The 18,990-nt window shown below is 38.5% G+C and overlaps 1 protein-coding gene across 1 annotated transcript; it reads right to left on the minus strand.

Annotated features, from left to right (window-relative positions):
• Positions 1-1,704: 1,704 nt before the first annotated feature.
• LOC124253744 (peptidyl-prolyl cis-trans isomerase-like) lies at positions 1,705-17,859 on the minus strand. Its single transcript, XM_046687571.1, has 6 exons — positions 17,706-17,859; positions 17,161-17,208; positions 14,760-14,849; positions 12,829-12,851; positions 4,521-4,594; positions 1,705-2,107 (listed from the first exon to the last, which is right to left on the minus strand). Exons 1-6 carry the CDS (start codon positions 17,740-17,742, stop codon positions 2,053-2,055), a joined length of 327 nt encoding a protein of 108 aa, XP_046543527.1. The 5' UTR covers positions 17,743-17,859; the 3' UTR covers positions 1,705-2,052.
• Positions 17,860-18,990: the final 1,131 nt, after the last annotated feature.

An 18,990-nucleotide genomic window follows, 5' to 3' on the forward strand; every position in this document is an offset into this window, starting at 1 on the left:
GTCTGTTACATTATAGGAGGTACGACAGTCGTAGCACTATGATAGCTTTGTGAAACAGGTCCTGGTCTTGAACCTGTGCCAGCATGTTGGCGTGTCCTGACAATCTACAAGAGCAGCAGGTCTAGACAATGGAAGTCCTGCTCTCACTGAAGAAGAGAATGAAGATGTGAGGATACTGATAATCAAAAGATGTTACAATGCTATTTTGCATGTCCACATTTTAGATATTGTTGAAAGTTGTTATATTACTTGTGTTTGTAAATAGCCTTGATCGTCTGCATTGTTTGCATCCTTAATTTGCCTCTGCTTGAGTGTACATACCATCAGATGCCATGGTTACCAGTAACTTACGCCATTTAACAATCTTGCATCTCGTCCATTAAATGTATTTGATCAAGGTGGAATTTTGCATTGTTATTGCACGAGGAGTCAAGTCTATTCTAAATAAACTCACACGAATCGAACTGTTACGAAAACCGTGACACAGATCATTACAACCTGTCTGCAGTGTGCAAATTAGCCACTGGCCCGAGGCTAGTAAAAAGTCCAGCTGGGCCAGTAAATCTCCAGTCATGAGGTCATTTGATTTTTATGGTGTTTTACCTTTTTGTCAACTTTTGCTTAGTTTCACCATTCATATTTCCTGCTAGTGAATTATTTTGTGGGCACAGCTAGCCTGACTGGCTAGCAAAATTTGGAAACTATTTCGCACACTGCCTGCAATCTACACATCAACGTAAATACGTGTCCAGAAATCAGGGAAGGTCAACTGCAAAATCTCAGATGTCTACATTGTGAGCAAGGTTTTGTGCTGTTTTTAGCAATATTCCTGCAATATAAAAGCAGGGACACCAGACATGGGTGTCACACATTGTGCCCATTGTTTGGCATCAAACCCAGGCTTTCAGCTTGATGAGCAACATTTTAACCCTACCACCCGAAATGTCTACATAATATTTTGAACTGAGGGTGCATTTCGTGATCACTCGCCTGCTGACAGTTTGACAGCATCCATTTTGTCCTTTATCACCATAAGGAACACAAAATTACTGTTAAAAAAAGTTTCAAAAACTTCAAATGGCAGGGGTGGAAATAAACCTATTGGTCAACGTCCCAGTCCAGTGGGTTTTTTTTGGTTGGGCAAGCAAGTTTGTATACCATGCTGTACCAGTGTCCAGTTGACTTTCCAATGTTAATTATGTTGTTTATTAAAAAATTGAACAAGAAAATCGGCCGGTATTGTGGAAAAAGTACTAGGGCAAGTGATTTACATGTGCCAATCAGAATGTGCGTATGTAGAGAAGAACTTGGGTCAAAAATAATTTTCATTTCGGCTTGCATAATTTTTTACCCAGACACTTCAAGTAATTTATTTAATTATTGCATAGTCCTTCTGGGTTTCCTGAATTTTCATAACCATGATATATTAACATTATGGCGTAGGAAAGTATTCACTCAGACAAAAAATTTCATTGGCTAGGATGCCATGTTTGTTTTCCAAGTAAATGAGAGTTACATGCCCTTGAAAATAGTTCTTTCTCTCTGCTCTTTTGCCCTCAGACAGAGTCACGTTCAATAAAATGGCTACGCGAGGGGTAAGAGTGTTCTTTCTGGTTACGGGAAGGGACGAGTTGTTACGAATGAACTCAACCCATCAGACCACAGATATGGTCTCTCACTGGATAAGAAGGACGTGCACTGTGATTTTATTCAGGACTTTTATTGAGAAAGAAAAGTGTAAGACAGAACAGCCAGACTACTGCAGAGTGCAGTTAATTTCCTCCATCACTTTCACAGAAAATGAAGCAGTCATTAAGACATATCGCAAACTGATATCCAGTACTATTAAAAAGAACCTGAATACGCTATAAAGAACCATTAAGACTCTGCCATCCAGCTTATAAGAGGTACATGGAAAAGACTGTAGAAATGATGCTTGGGTTTCTATGGTGACAACAGTGACAATCCATTTCTGATAGAGATGATGACGACATCAAGACGCTGAATATGTAGAGACCGGTTCCACTGGCCATGTCATCCTCCTGGCGGGACCTAGTTAATCCCAAGCAGCTCCACGTCGAATATCAGGGTAGCATTGGGCGGGATAGTGGTTTTGTTAAGGAGAAGAAATTCATAATAGATATCCTATAATAATGGTTATCAATCAATGTTAACAGCTTGAAGTCAAGGAGACCCCCTCATGTCACTTACTTTCATTGTGGGCTCCGTTTCACAAAGCTATCATAGCACTACGACCTTCCTAGTCAAAGTTTCAGTATAGGAGGTACGACAGTCGTAGCGCTACAATAGCTTTGTGAAAGAGGGCCCTGAATAGCACTCGCACCTCTCCGACATCAAACTGGCAAAACACTGCCCCTTTTAAACTAGTCTCTGCAATAAACCCTAACTTCATGTGATCTGTGATCTGCACTGTACACAGAAACATATACCTCATACACATTTAACTGACTTTACTGCAAATGGTGTTTTCCTTAATTTAAAATTTAATGCTAAAAGAATGTTTCAAATATTAGAACAACTCTTAAGGAAGTATTTTCTACGATGGTATATCTGTGTATGCAGTTGATGTGTTTTGTTGTTTAAAATGCCACTTAACAATAATTCAGTTGTACAATGCCAGCCTGCACAAAATCAAGACCAGACAATCTTATGACTAACATAAGCAATTATTTACGCTGACAAAGACCCACTAGACCGCTGGGTCAGAGAGCAAGGCCACCAAATCCACACGTAACGTTTGTTTTGTCTAATGACTTGTATTCCAACGGTCTGTAAATCATCTGGACCAGACAATCCAGTGATAAACATCATTAGCATCGATCTATTAATTTGGGATATGATGACATGCCCACCTGACCAACCAATCCTGTTAGTTACCTCTTTTGACAAGCAGGGGTAGCTGGAGACTAGTGTTGGGGGTTGGAAACGAAATCCACAATCAATTATCGGAGGTATTATCGATGATAATCGAAATATATACATTCTTAATATAATCACCAATCTTAAGCGTTTTTTACCCAGTTTTTTTTCTAATTAATGTGTTTTATAACTAATACTGTCAAGCAATGAAATGGATGCAAGCAAGAAAGACACTGGATTTGTAATTAAACAATAAATCTGGTTGAAATTTTACAATGCACATAGCTTTACACTGTTATACGCATGTTTGTGAATATTCATCAAATTTAATGGTTAGTTTACTTCATTCAAGTGTTTTATACTAAAACAGCAAAAATCTGATTAATCGAAAATCTGTTTTATACAATCAATAATTATTTTTAATCCTTCTTTTGATAGATTTTCGATCATAGGAACACCACTACTGAAGACTAATTGTGGCCCAGGATAAACATGGTAGCTGGTAGCTATTCTACTACTACTAACCCAGACAGTGCCAGAGCTACAGATAACTTCTGGGTCATTGAGTTATGTACTCACTTGTGTTCATCTCAATTGGGTATCCTAATTTTCCTTTGAGTAACCAAATAAATTGTACTCACCTCACTCAAACTCAATTGGGTATTTTGCCATTTTCCATTCATTTAAAATATATAATAAAGTTTAAATGTTGGTGTTTGTTATTTGAATTTGATCTGTAATATGAGAAACGATAAGAAAAAAGTTGTCAAGTTCATATCCTGAAATAGAACCTCTCGTTATACCTGAGTTATTTTATTTATCCACGCAAGCTAAGATTTGACATTTTTTTTGTGTACGCATGTAAGATCACATTTATTGAGTATTTACCAAAATTCAAGCGTATTTCTACACAACAGACTTAATAGGAATTGAGTTTTCACATAAATATTTGCGTCATTTACACATATGCGCAGTTTATCTGTACCTGAGTGCATACACTTGGTAAATTCACACTTAAATATCGAATATTCATCAAATAATAGTTAGTTTACTTCATTCAAGTATTTAATACTAAAACAACTAAAATCTGATTAATTAAAAATGTTTCTTACACTCAATAATTATTTTTAATCCTTCTTTCAATCGATTTTAGATTATTTTTGATCATTGGGACACCACTACTGAAGACAAATCATAACCCGTGATAAGCATGGGTATAGGGATTTACAGGTTGCGAAGTCCTGCGTCCTATACACATAAAAATTGACAATGGACACAATGAAATTATTAGCGCATCCACAGGGACTCCGATAAAGTCCAAACACTTTTTGTAAAAATTCCAATCAAGTGACACTACGTTATCACCGAAATTGCTACTAGCTGGGTTATGGTATTATTTGCAATTTAATTACTGTAACAATGTGATGATCATGATACACAATACAATAATAGTATTCATAATAATATAATGATTGAAAATAAGTGCCTGGGACCACTATTTGGATGTCAAGGACCCCTGAAAATTGAGAATATGAGTCCAAGGGACCCGCAAATACAGGACTCCATGTAAATCCCTGATGGGTAGCTGGTAGCTATTCTAACCCAGAACCCTGACAGTGCATACACTTAGTAAAGGATATACTCCAGCGGCACCATCAGCTCCGTACCCATAGTCCGGTGAGATGGTGAGTTTAGCCCTTTCACCTACAGTCATCTGAAACAGGAGTGAGTATGGTTTTACGCCGCTTGTAGCAATATTCCAGCAGTATCACAGCAGGGGACACCAGAAATGGGCTTCACACCCTGTACCCATGGGGAATCAAACACGGGTCTTCGGCTCGACGAACAAATGCTTTAACCACTAAGCTACCCCACTGCGCTCTGATAAGGGCAAACTCAGCACTGTTAGAATAGACATAAAACACATATTTGGAATTATTCTTTCTTAGGAAAGTACAAATTAGTTTGAAGGCACCAAATCACCAGCACACGTCCACAATCTAACCCACTTGGCAACTGATACTTGTTGGAAAAAGAACACCAACAAAAGTTGTAATCTCAAATATTTGTGATGACTGACCACTTTCTTGAACATATTGTGTACTCTCTGTAAAGACTTTCGAATTTGACCACCAGTTAGTTCAGCAATCAGCAACTGTGTCATGCCAGAGAGTAATTAACTAAGTCCCTGCGAACTTGTGACTGATATAACCAAACATACCTTTGGCTTATTATAATTTATATTTGGCATATTATATATTCTAATTCAACTTAGTATGTAACACTAGTTCTGATTGGTCAATGCTATAAATCTCCGACCGTATAATCAGCATATACGGTCGCAATTTGAAAACCGATTCACCGAAACCTTTGAATGTATCCCTACACTATTGGGGTAACGCTGTTTCGCAGGACATTGTCATTTGCAGAAGCCATTGGTCAATTAACTCCCCTATCCAGCTAAAATGGGTGGAATTTGTGTTAAAAAAGACAAAACAGTATCATAAATTTAATTTTAAGTTCAAACAACTTACTCGCAACGGGCTGTTGACCCAACACTGTTAGATCATGAAACAAGGTTTATGACGTCATTATGGAGCGTGACATCACCTGCTATGACGTCATTTGACAACAGAACTGATAATGGCCCGTAGTTGAGGAATCAGCGGGCCGCTCATTTCTGTAACTAGAGGGCGGTTTCATCATAATACCGTCCATTTTATCTATAATACTATGATCTATTCATCATTGTCAAATTTTGTCTGTGTGCACATAATAAACGTGTGTAGTTTGAAAAGGGAATTACTTTCTCTGGCGATGGTTTAAGTTGAAGGAGTGATATGATTAACCTTTGACCTAGAGGAACTTTGACCTGGTTTAAATAATGAATTTTTCACGAAAAAACAGCGTAGAACGAGTTGAATTAGAATGGGGATAACTGTACTGGGTTTGACGAATTGGGCACGTATACCGGTGGTTATATAGCCGCAAATTTAACGTTATATTGGCTTCGCTTACGCGTCGCCGATATAATTAAGTTTGCAGCTATATAACCACCGGTATACGTCCCCAATTCGTCAAACACAGTACAGTTATCCCCTAAATATATCACGAAAATGACCACTGACAGAATACTATCAAATGAAATATGAGTGTTGAGTATTATCCAGCCTGGCTTTGATACATTCGGACTTGCATGTCACTTTTTGATGCATAACCCAAATTCAAGTATTATCACTCCTTTTTAGTTAGGATTCTAGTCATTTTGAATAACAATTTGAATTCACGATGGGATACAGTTTGATTCACTGAATATGCGAGTGAATCCAAACAGCTGTATGTCTAGCTGTGACGATATATCGTGCTCAGGGCTCCAGATAAGGGCCGTATCGGCGTATGTACGGATAAAAAATATGCACGATACAGTAGGAAATAATTTATAAAACGTAGCACATACGCACCACAGCAATGCTGTACGGTCTCGGAATCATTTACAGACGTATTTATCTGAAAGAGTGTTGTTTTATTGTTTATTGACCTGTTTACACAAGAGTAGCAATGTTGTGGTGCATATATGAAACGAAACACAGGATTACTCATACGCCATGAAATTCCATTCAGTACTCAAAATGTACTCTAAGTTTTTCCAGTACTCCTATAGTGAAAAAATAAGGAGTACGTACTCCTGATGTTGAAATATTATCTGGAGCCCTGGTACTATTGATAATCGTGATACTTCATCTGACGATAAATATATTAATACTTTTTTTTTCGTATCATGATATGTATCGTTGACCTTAAAATTGTTGATTTTCATTAGAAATTGACAGTTATGTCAAAATTTACACTGTTACTTCCTATGAAAATGTAACTTTTCAAGTTAAAATTGATATTTTTATACTTATCCTGACTCATGATCTTTTTCTTATCTCCCTTTCCCTTGCGAATGGTAGTGGAACACTTGAATCCCCTTGAAGTTCCCAGGCGGACGTAAAAATACACTCACCCACGAGTTACCTCCCTTTTCCCCGCGTAAACAGTCATGTGACCAGCCTTACTTGTCACTCTCTCCTGATTTTTCTGCCAAAGCACTTGGATCTGCTGTGCAATCCGAATTGTTGCGGGGAGGTCGGGAGGGCTTGACCTCATGAGTCAGGATAAGTATAAAAATATCAATTATATTTGAAAACTTACATATTTTTTCTTATCCTGACTTATGATCTTTTGCTTATAGAATCCGACAGATTGGTGGTGGGTCAGGCCACTTCCTGGATTCATCAGCTGTCCTTAGATACGTCCTGTATCGGAGGTAGTTGCTGGCAAACACTGTGTCCGACTTCTAAAAGCAGCCCTCCATAATTGCTGATATAGAGCAATTTCCATGCAGAGCTAGTGTTGACACCAATGCTCTGACTTCGTGTAGAAGAAGCGTTCGCGGACGCTTACGAGTTGTGTGCCTCGACTTCACCCCGTTGAGAAGTTGGTGGTAGTTCGTCAAACAGCTGGCTTTCTGTGACCGTTGCAGGAGACGATCTAGTAGTCGTGGAAGTCGATTGAGTTGCCGATCTCGTAGGTACTTCGGGTAGAAGTAACGGAGGATCATCAAAAAACGTCGACTTCATGCGGAGGTAATATCTCTTCGTTGAAGGATTTCTGATGCGTTGACTTACTAGGCCGCGTAGATTTACCCTCCAATCTGGTAACAGATGCTTTCTTCTGCGACGTAAAAGACGTCTTTTTCTTAGCTTGAGTCGGAGACAACTGCGTTGTAGCCAATCTCTTCTTGGCCCCCCGTACCAGCAGACAGCCCCTGCACCGTGCTCAACATAGCACCAGTATTATGAATTTCAGCAGTAGCAAGCAACATACGGTTTGAGGGCTGATCAAGAGCTCCAGATAAGATTTAGCTCATGTGGGTACTCTACCCACTGTATTATTTTGGGGTGGATATTATGAATGTTGAGTGGGTGTTATATTTTCCGTTACCCACTGCTTTCAAATATGTGCATATTTCAGTCATTTTACTTACCTAAGTATTATGTCATTGAGTAAGTTTACTAAGCTGGTATGTCGTGCCTTATGTCATACCTAATCAAACCAACTTAAATATAATGGAAATGATTTCATAAAAAAATCACTCATCCTATACTGACAGTACAACACTAGTCCTATACTAACAGTACAACTTGATGTCTTGATGTCTTTTTCATTAAGCAAGCGATTTTTATAAATATATTTCGTACGCATTTAGTTTTAAACTTTTTTCGTATCTAACATTTTAAATGCGTAATTAGTACGCAACAATTATTTTTCAATAAGTAATTGGAAATTTTCTATGCGTATTTTACCCAGATACGCAGCTGATCAGGGCCCCGTTCCTCAAAGCGATCGTAGAGTTAAGATGATTGTAACTGCCATACTTTAACATACGCTTACGACTGTCGTAGCCCTACGATCACTTTGAGGAACGGGGCCCTGGGCCTCTGCTGATCTGTTTTATCAGCCGTGACTTGACATGACTTCCTCACCCGATCCATGGCACGTCTATAGATATAAGACAAATATTGATTAAATTGTAGATTTGATAAATCAACACAATAAGAACAGCTCAAGCTGGAAGAACATGGTTTTATGCACGAAAGGCATTGGAGGTGAGGATCAGCCATGGATAACCTGTGCCTGCAAACACTGCAAGATTTCATGAAATGTAAACAAAGTTACATAACGATGAAATTATGACACAAATACAAATAATTTTTACAATTTTTTTATATATAATCAGGGATACTCTACAACAGGGATAGGTCACTCGCTTGCTTTCTTTACCATTTGTACTAATTAACGTGTGCCTCGTCATGCTCCAACGCACACAGTGACTTGGTTCGGTCCCAGCGCAACTTCGGCTGCGTTTAACAGTACTTCAGCCAGTGTATTGTATCAGTCGGAATTTTACAATGAATGAATGAATGAATGAATTAAGAGCAAGAAATTTATGTGAATGAATGAAAGAAATTAAGAAAAAGAACAAAAGAAAAAGAACATATGTGAATGAATGAAAGAATAAATGATACACCACGGCCATCCCTCCCCAAACATGTTAAAGAACGCAAAACTATCGGTAGAACACAAATGTTAACATCAGCTGTCCTTTTTCAAAAAAAATTACTTTGAGACATGTTTTTACATTAGTAACTAATTCAGATATCTTATTGCATGTGTGGAATGACATGGGCATTGACAGAATGTTAACTGACACTGTCACAGACCCCTCAAGAACAGAAAGTTTAGAACTATCACAAAGCGTTGTAAACACCTTTCCAGTTTTGTCAAATACTAAGATCAACAAGAAAGAAAGAAGTTTTAGAACTATAACACTCAAGCATCACAAGCACCAATGGCGATATGTCATATTTTCACACACCTCAAATACACACTAACAATGTTTTTTAAATTATAAAACTATCACTATTACTTGCAAAAACCTTTCACCTGATGGTATATACCCCTCATAAAAATTAAAGGTGTATGTGAAAGATGTTTTTGAACACTAACTAGAAACACTCAAACAACGCCTGTAGTATTTCAATGGCAGATCGGCGATATGTCATATTTTCACACACCTCAAATACACACTAACAATGTTTTTAAATTATAAAACTATCACTATTACTTGCAAAACCTTTCACCTGATGGTATATTCCCCTCATAAAATTGAAGGTATATGTGAAGATGTTTTGAACACTAACTAGAAACACTCAAACAACGCCCTGTAGTATTTCAATGGCAGATCGGCGATATGTCATATTTTCACACACCTCAAATACACACTAACAATGTTTTTTAAATTATAAAACTATCACTATTACTTGCAAAAACCTTTCACCTGATGGTATATTCCCCTCATAAAAATTGAAGGTATATGTGAAAGATGTTTTTGAACACTAACTAGAAACACTCAAACAACGCCCTGTAGTATTTCAATGGCAGATCGGCGATATGTCATATTTTTCACACACCTCAAATACACACTAACAATGTTTTTTAAATTATAAAACTATCACTATTACTTGCAAACACCTTTCACCTGATGGTATATTCCCCTCATAAAAATTGAAGGTATATGTGAAAGATGTTTTTGAACACTAACTAGAAACACTCAAACAACGCCCTGTAGTATTTCAATGGCAGATCGTCGATATGTCATATTTTTCACACACCTCAAATACACACTAACAATTTTTTTTAAATGATAAAACTATTACTATTACTTGCAAACACCTTTCAACTAAAGGTATATTTCCCTTCTAAAAATTAAACGAATATGTGAAAGAAGTTTTTAGCGATATAATTTAGTCTTTCTTCGCTGTGTACTGAGAATTGAAGCCAGTGAGCTACAACATGCCCACTTGAAACTTTACTACAAAGCTACTGTACTTATACTGACACTAATAACAATTATTTGACTTGAAATGAAGTGACAGAATAGGTAACTTATCTTCTACATGTAGGTTTTCAGTTGTCACAACACTCAGCGTATGTAATCAGCTGTTGAAAATATACCGGGCTAAATCTTAAAAACTACGCTGCCGCCATATTGGCTACACTGGTCACGTGACGAGCCGAGGCATAGCTTAGGAGCTTTCCGAGGAGTGACCACTCCCCCTTATAGAGTCTCCCTGATATAATATATAGTAGTTATTGCCAAATCCATACACAGCGTAATTTTGAAGAATAGGACCTAAATAAAAAGGATATAATGCCGTATACGGGACTCCAGTGCTCGCCCAACTATCCACTTGGGCGAAAAAGGAGAGAGTGCCAAGTAAGGCTGGTCACATGACTGTTTACGTGGGAAAAGGGAGGTAACTCGTGGGTGAGTGTATTTTTACGTCCGCCTCGGAAACTTCAAGGGATTCAAGTGTTCCACTACTATTCGAAAAGAAAAGGGACATAAGCAAAAGATCATGAGTCAGGATAAGACAAAATCATACTTTTTTAAAGAAAATAACTAAAGATAGCATGAAGTGATCTGCATTGAATTGAATCATTCCAAGATACTGCGATATGTATCGTATCGTGAAATTTCTGTATCGTCAAACCTCAGCTGTAGAAACACATCACATTAGATCAAGTGAGTGAGTATAGTTTTATGCCGCACTCAGCAATATTCCAGCTACATGGTGGCGGTCTGTAAATAAATCGAGTCTGGACCAGACAATCCAGTTATCAACAGCATGAGCATAGATCTGCACAATTGGGAACCGATCACGTGTCAACCAAGTCAGCGAGCCTGACCACCCCATCCCGGTAGACGCCTCTTACGACAAGCATGGGTTACTGATAGAGGTGTGACGATAGACATTTCACGATACGATACGTATCGCGATACCTTGGAATGATACGATTCGATTAGATGCATATCACAATATGCTTTTAGTTATTTTCTTTAAAAATCATATTTTAATAGCAAGAAATTTTGACATAACCGTCAATATCTAATGAAAATTAACAATTTTAAGGTTAACGATACAATTATCACGATATGAAAAAACGTATCGATTTATTTATCGTCAGATAAAGTATCACGATTATCGATACTACGATTTATCGTCACAGCTCTAGTTACTAGGGGTGGGTATTGCAGAGAATTTTCATATTGCGATATATTGCAATGTGAAAGCATATATTGCCATATGTATTGCAATATATTGCAAGATGGGTTCTTTTAAACAAAAAACTACTCATAATCAATATAATCGAGTTAATGCTTGATTCATAATGATTGCGGGGGATAAAAATCTGCAAATAGCAAAAGGCACCACTTTGGCATCTGCCTCACATATCTGCCAAGTTTTGCTGAAAGATATTAAGAAGTTTTCCAGTTGTGCTCCGGAAATGAAACCCATCCCTTCCTTTTTGAGACTAAGTCCGAATCATTTCCATGGAAACCGAGAAAATAATAAATCACAATCATCTGCAAATAGCAAAAGGCACCACTTTGGGATCTGCCTCACATATCTGCCAAGTTTTGCTGAAAGACATTGAGAAGTTTTCGAGTTGTGCTCCGGAAACGAAGCCCACCCCTCACTTTTGGGACTAAGTCCGAATCGTTTCCATGGAAACCGGGGAAAATAAAAATGCCAAAAATCTGCAAATAGCAAAAGGCACCACTTAAGGTTCTGTTTCATATATCTACCAAGTTTTGTTGAAAAATATTGAACGGTTCTTGAGTTATGCTCCGGAAACGAAGCCCACCCCTCACTTTTGGGACTAAGTCCGAATCGTTTCCATGGAAACCAAGAAAAATAAAAATGCCAAAAATCTGCAAATAGCAAAAGGCACCACTTTAGGATCTGTTTGATATATCTACCAAGTTTTGTTAAAAAATACTGAACGGTTCTTGAGTTATGCTCCGGAAACGAAGCCAACCCTTCTTTAAGACTAATAAGACAATAATGTGGCAATTTTGTACAATGATAAAATTTGCAATTCATCGGTCCGTTTCTGACTCAAACGGACTGTACTTGTTCTCGATGTTTCATTTAAAGTGCATACCCCCTTGTAATACAAACCAATAATAGCGATTTGAAACTATGATCGTTTGTTAAACAACTTTTATCCTAAGTTGAATAAAATTCTGAGATTTGAATGCTCAATTGGCATGGTAAAATTATGAGGATTCACAATCTTAATTTCACTTTATTCGATTTACCTTTTTGTTTAGAGTGAAATTCATCGGTACATTTTCACTGCAAACAGACTATAGTTAACGCCCCTGTCACAGGAACATGACACCTTGCAAGCTGCAAATGTGGCTTTGGGCGAATGCAAAGGATTGTTACACTACTGAGTATTCAAATGAATTTTTTCTATGTATCTGAAAGCACGCAACCTCAAAGTTATTAGGTCATTGGCTTATCGTGAGCACTGCTCTTTGATTCCACATACCTTTACAACAGCCTCATCCCAGCCTGAAACAAACAAATATCATGTTACGAGTTTGTCATTGTATAAAGGCTCACGATACAACATATCGATTTACACAGGGTTTTTTCTAGTCTCTCGTACAGACCCTGAAGCAAATATATCCAAGAAAGCCCACGCAAGTCTAGAAAATGTGGCAAGTCTAGATTCTGAAAATGAAGAAAGTCTCAGGGCTCCTTTTCATTATATATTTTTTTTTTACTATGAACTTTTTTTTCAGTAAAATATGTTCATTTCAGAGACTAGTTGTTAGTCTAGGTTTTTTCCCCACAGTCCTGTATTGGAAGGTACAGTCAATTCTCAGGGGTTCTGGACCACAAAATAGGGGTCCCATACACTTAAACATTATCATTAATACTATTTTGTAATATTGTTGTAATTCAGTTACTGTTATTATATTGTGTATCATGATCAGCACATAGTTACAGTAATTAAATTGCAAATGCTACCATGACCTGGCTAGTAGCAAACTCAGTGATAACTTGTTACTTGAATGAAAGTTTACAAAAAGTATTTGGGCTTTTTCTGCATCCCTGTGGACGAGCTATTAAATTTTGATGAGTCTATTGTCAATTTTTATGCGTATAGGACGCATGAAATTCACGTCCCATAAATCCCTGAATTTACAACTCCTACATCACAATACATTAGAGCTGTGACTATATATCGTAGTATCGATAATCATGATACTTTATCTGACGATAAATATATCGATACATTTATTCGTATCGTTATATGTATCGTTGACCTTAAAATTCTTAATTTTTATTAGATATTGACGGTTATGTCAAAATTTCCTGCTATTAAAATATAATTTTTAAAAGAAAATAACTAAAGAAAGCATATTGTGATATGTATTGAATCGAATCATATCGTCACACCTCTACAATGCATACAATACAATCCAAGTCAAATTTTCAAGTCAATACAAATTCAAACATTTTCTGATGAGCTAAGATTAGCATAATCTGCATAGTGTCCCCATATTAATGTTTCTCCCCAATTTCCTATTTTTCGCTGATTGAAAGTTTAAAATAAATGGTTTAGGATTCTGATTCACCTGGAAAATGAGAGTGAGTGAGTTTAGTTTTACGCCGCACTCAGCACTATTCCAGCTATATGGCAGCGGTCTGTAAATAATCGAGTCTGGACCAGACAATCCAGTGATCAACAGCATGAGCATCGATCTGCTCAATTGGGAACCGATGACATGTGTCAACCAAGTCAGTGAGCCTAACCACCCGATCCCGTTAGTCGCCTCTTACGACAAGCATAGTTACCTTTTATGACAAGAATGGAAAATGAGAGCCATATCTTAAAGTATCAGGATACAAATCGTACCGCACCCATTTTGCTGCCTGACCGTCTTATAACACCTCTTACGATAATATAGACTTGTTAAAAGTCATAGTATGATGGCTATTTTGTACAACAGTACACTGGCAGCTGAAAAACTCCTGATCTCATTTGTTGGTACAAACAGATCATGACATGAGCTAAGTACATTTATCGACAGGGGTGGAAATTACCTCATTGCCCGATGTCCGAGTCCAGTGTTGTTTTCTGTCGGGCAAGCAAATTTGTATATCACACTGTACCGGTGTCCAGTTGACTTTCCGATGTTAATAATGTTGTTTATTTTAAAAAATCAACAAGAAAACAGCCGGTATAGTGGGAAAATTATCAGGGCAAGTGATTTTACATGTGCCACTGTTCCGGAGTACACTAGCAATTTTAAAGTTGTTTCCACCCCTGATCGTGTGTGTGAAAAGATCTGCATGTAAAATCTGTGCTGCTCACTACTAAACACTTTAGGTCCCAATCTATCACAATAGGGATACTTGTATTGAAAAATATTCCAACAGAATTTTTACCCAATGTTTAGAACTACTTACCTTTTATAACTTGACCTACACCGATCTTGCATTGAAAAGGTTTGCCTCGGTCGCGTGAAGAGTCGAACTTCTTGCCATCCGTTAAAGTTCCTGACAGAAAACATCAATCAATGTCACTTAAAAGTTACTCCAACATATAACATATCTGATAACAAATTTCACACAACCACATCACCATGTGTGTAATGAAGGAAGGTGACTCACACTACCAGGTCACCATGTGTGTAATGAAGGAAGGTGTCTCACAGCACCAGGTCACCATGTGTATAATGAAGGAAGGTGTCTCACACTACCAGGTCACCATGTGTATAATGAAGGAAGGTGTCTCACAGCACCAGGTCACCATGTGTGTATTGAAGGAAGGTGTCAGACAGCACCAGGTCACCATGTGTGTATTGAAGGAAGGTGTGTCACACCACCAGGTCACCATGTGTGTATTGAAGGAAGGTGTCTCACAGCACCAGGTCACCATGTTTGTATTGAAGGAAGGTGTCTGACAGCACCAGGTCACCATGTGTAGGTCACCATGGTCACCATGTGTGAAAGGAAGGTGTGTCACACCACCAGGTCACCATGTGTGTATTGAAGGAAGGTGTGTCACACCACCAGGTCACCATGTGTGTATTGAAGGAAGGTGTCTGACAGCACCAGGTCACCATGTGTGTATTGAAGGAAGGTGTGTCACCCACCAGGTCACCATGTGTGTATTGAAGGAAGGTGTGTCACCCACCAGGTCACCATGTGTGTATTGAAGGAAGGTGTGTCACCCACCAGGTCACCATGTGTGTATTGAAGGAAGGTGTCTCACAGCACCAGGTCACCATGTGTGTATTGAAGGAAGGTGTGTCACCATGTGTGTATTGAAGGAAGGTGTCTGACAGCACCAGGTCACCATGTGTGTATTGAAGGAAGGTGTGTCACACCACCAGGTCACCATGTGTGTATTGAAGGAAGGTGTGTCACACCACCAGGTCACCATGTGTATAATGAAGGAAGGTGTCTCACAGCACCAGGTCACCATGTGTGTATTGAAGGAAGGTGTGTCACAGCACCAGGTCACCATGTGTGTATTGAAGGAAGGTGTCTCACAGCACCAGGTCACCATGTGTGTATTGAAGGAAGGTGTGTCATTGGTCACCATGTGTATAATGAAGGAAGGTGTCACACCACACCAGGTCACCATGTGTATATTGAAGGAAGGTGTGTCACACTACCAGGTCACCATGTGTGTATTGAAGGAAGGTGTCTCACAGCACCAGGTCAATGGATTGAAGGAAGGTGTCACAGCACCAGGTCACCATGTGTGTATTGAAGGAAGGTGTCTGACAGCACCAGGTCACCATGTGTGTATTGAAGGAAGGTGTCTGACAGCACCAGGTCACCATGTGTGTATTGAAGGAAGGTGTGTCACACCACCAGGTCACCATGTGTGTATTGAAGGAAGGTGTCACACAACCAGGTCACCATGTGTGTATTGAAGGAAGGCGTGTCACACCACCAGGTCACCATGTGTGTATTGAAGGAAGGCGTGTCACACCACCAGGTCACCATGTGTGTATTGAAGGAAGGTGTGTCACACCACCAGGTCACCATGTGTGTATTGAAGGAAGGTGTGTCACAGCACCAGGTCACCATGTGTGTATTGAAGGAAGGTGTCTCACACGACCAGGTCACCATGTGTATCCTGGTGTCAGGGTTTTTCGATGATGCAAGACAAGACATTCTTTATCTGTAATATCATTTAAACCTTTTATTTTACTAGCCTTGAGTGATAAAGGATATATTCATCTATTTCACAAAAAAATATCAAGTGTTTCCAAAAAAAATAACATTGATGACATCGTATCATCGAAAATGTTGCCGCCCGCCCCATCCGGGGATTTTGTATGGGTTTTCGACGATGAGCCATACTTTTCGCTCTGCACTGCAAGTGAGTGCTGTGATCACATGGCTTCCTATTTATATATTGCCTGTCACAAGCAGATGACCGATATTACTGAATTTTGGTTTGCTATATTTTGTTATATAATCAATAGATTTTGCATCGTAAGTGGTATTAATGATCACGGGTAAATACTATTGATGTTTGTTTGCTTTTTAAATAACTTAACTTCCAGATTTCAATTGTTAATAAAACTTATCACGATAGTGACTGGGCATCCGCCCTACCTATGAAACTGCTTGTGCATTACGATCGTGCAGGTACTCCCCCAATATAGCGTGAGCAACACAATCGTCAAAATCACCAGAACGTCGAATTCAGCATGTTTTGAGATAAAATGAAAGGTGGTGTTTCACACCACCAGGCAAAAAGTATTATGACTTTTAAGACCATATCCAAGACAATGGTCATTGGGTTCTTGGGACCTAACTGAATACTAGGAAATTCAACTCAACTCACCTGTGTAATGCATGCTAACCTTATCCCCCTTTTTAGGAAAGTTGGTACCTGGAAAGAAAAAGCTATGTTTTACTTCAAGTTGAGATCAGGAACTTGATTTTATATTTACACTGGTACTTCTAAGCATATTACGGCCAACGATTATATTAAACTCGTCAAACCGTGTTAATTATGTCTGTAGTTTGCTCGTAACACATACTCTGTATATTTACTGCATGCTCATTGGCGAATTATTCCCATTGTCAATCCAGGCTTGAGAAATTACACACACTGAGTACTTCCATTCTATGCTCTATGTGTGTGATCTCTGAGGTTCTAGTTACAATTTACTTGACATGCATAAAAACGAGAAATATTGCAGGAATAAAGGTCGATCTATTTCTAGTCAAGGCGGGAACAGGATATAAAGAAATCTCAATTCCCACATGGTCATGGCTTGGGCACGTTCGTTTTTCGCGAACTATGTAATTACTGTTGAATGTCTGGCTCCAAAATATAGTCTGATCATATCTCTTTATGTTTATAATTATCCTAATCAACCATACCATCGCCAGGTTGTATAACTTCTATCTCTACACCCATTGTTAGCTTGGAGGCCGGCGAATTTGTTCAATGGAGTCTGAAAGGAAGAAATCTGAGTTATGTCCCCTGGCATTATAAATCACACGATCCTCCAGGAAGTTGTCTACGTGAAGTATTCAAGTCAAACACATTTTGAAATGTGGAATCAGCGCCCCCTGTCGTTAGAATGTGTACACTACGAAAAGACAAGTTCTCCCCACCAGTACTGATATAATTAACAGTTGAGCAAGTTCTTTTATTCATATTACCATATTAGGCAATATATAATATATTATTTTGATTGATCGCCTGATCCCTTTCCTAAAGAACTGTCGGAAATAGAAAAGAACTGTTTTAGGCTGTTACGCAACCGCAAATAGCATGTCGAAATAACCCACTTCGGCCTAACTGGACAAAACTAAGAAAAAATACGAATAGCTGCTGAAAACAATAGATCAGACCATAGATGGCAATTAGGTCACTCAGCCAGGTATGACGACAGACCGTCGACTCACCTGGCATGAAATGCATGTGTTGCATACTGGCACAAGGCTGGCTGAGTATGGTTTTACGCCGCTTTTAGCAATATTCCAGCAATATCACGGGGGGTCAGGCACAAGGGGTCATCTCAAAGATATTTTGTACTTTTTCATGTGTGTTGAATATGTCTCGGCTATAGATTAACATCTTACGTGTCTTTCTTTCATAAAGTTTATGTTGAGATATGTAAAAGAGTATGATACAGCTGATAACCATAGAAAAGCATCGTATTAAATATCTCAAAATATATACAAAAGTTTCTTTGTAATTTTTTTTCATCCCAGCGGGTAAGTGTTCCGCCCGTAACCCCCACTTGAAATGTATTCTATTTATTAGGATTATTTCGAGGGTTTAGGGTAAGGTTTGGGGTTAGATTTTAGGGTTAGGTATAGGCTGTTAGGCGGATATTCTCAGGCATATAATAATTAAAAATAAATACGGTGGTTACGGGCGGAAATCTTTCTAAAAATATCGTATCAGACAGACACGAATGCATTAATCTGTTACTTACATCGTGAAAATCCGGGTTAGATTGGTCTTCAGTAACCCATGCTTGTCGTAAGAGTCGACTAACGGGATTGGGTGGTCAGGATCGCTGACTTGATTGACACATGTCATCCTATCCCATAGATCGATGCCCATGCCGCTGATCACTGGATTGTCTGGTCCAGACTTGATTATTTTGAGACCGCCGCCATACAGCTGGAATATTGCTGAGTGCGGCGTTAT

The sequence above is a fragment of the Haliotis rubra genome, unplaced genomic scaffold (assembly GCF_003918875.1).
Source record: "Haliotis rubra isolate DU_JTF1 unplaced genomic scaffold, ASM391887v1 Scf55, whole genome shotgun sequence".
In the NCBI taxonomy this organism is placed as follows: domain Eukaryota; kingdom Metazoa; phylum Mollusca; class Gastropoda; order Lepetellida; family Haliotidae; genus Haliotis; species Haliotis rubra.

What these genes read in the sequence shown, in the direction of transcription:
- LOC124253744 (XM_046687571.1), bottom strand. Translation starts at nt 17,742, where the DNA reads ATGGGTGTAGAGATAGAAGTTATACAACCTGGCGATG. An exon ending in AGTTATACAACCTGGCGATG is followed by an intron (nt 17,209 to 17,705) that starts GTATGGTTGATT and finishes TTTTCTTTCCAG; the next exon opens with GTACCAACTTTCCTAAAAAG. An exon ending in GGGATGAGGCTGTTGTAAAG is followed by an intron (nt 4,595 to 12,828) that starts GTATGTGGAATC and finishes CTCCTGTTTCAG; the next exon opens with ATGACTGTAGGTGAAAGGGC.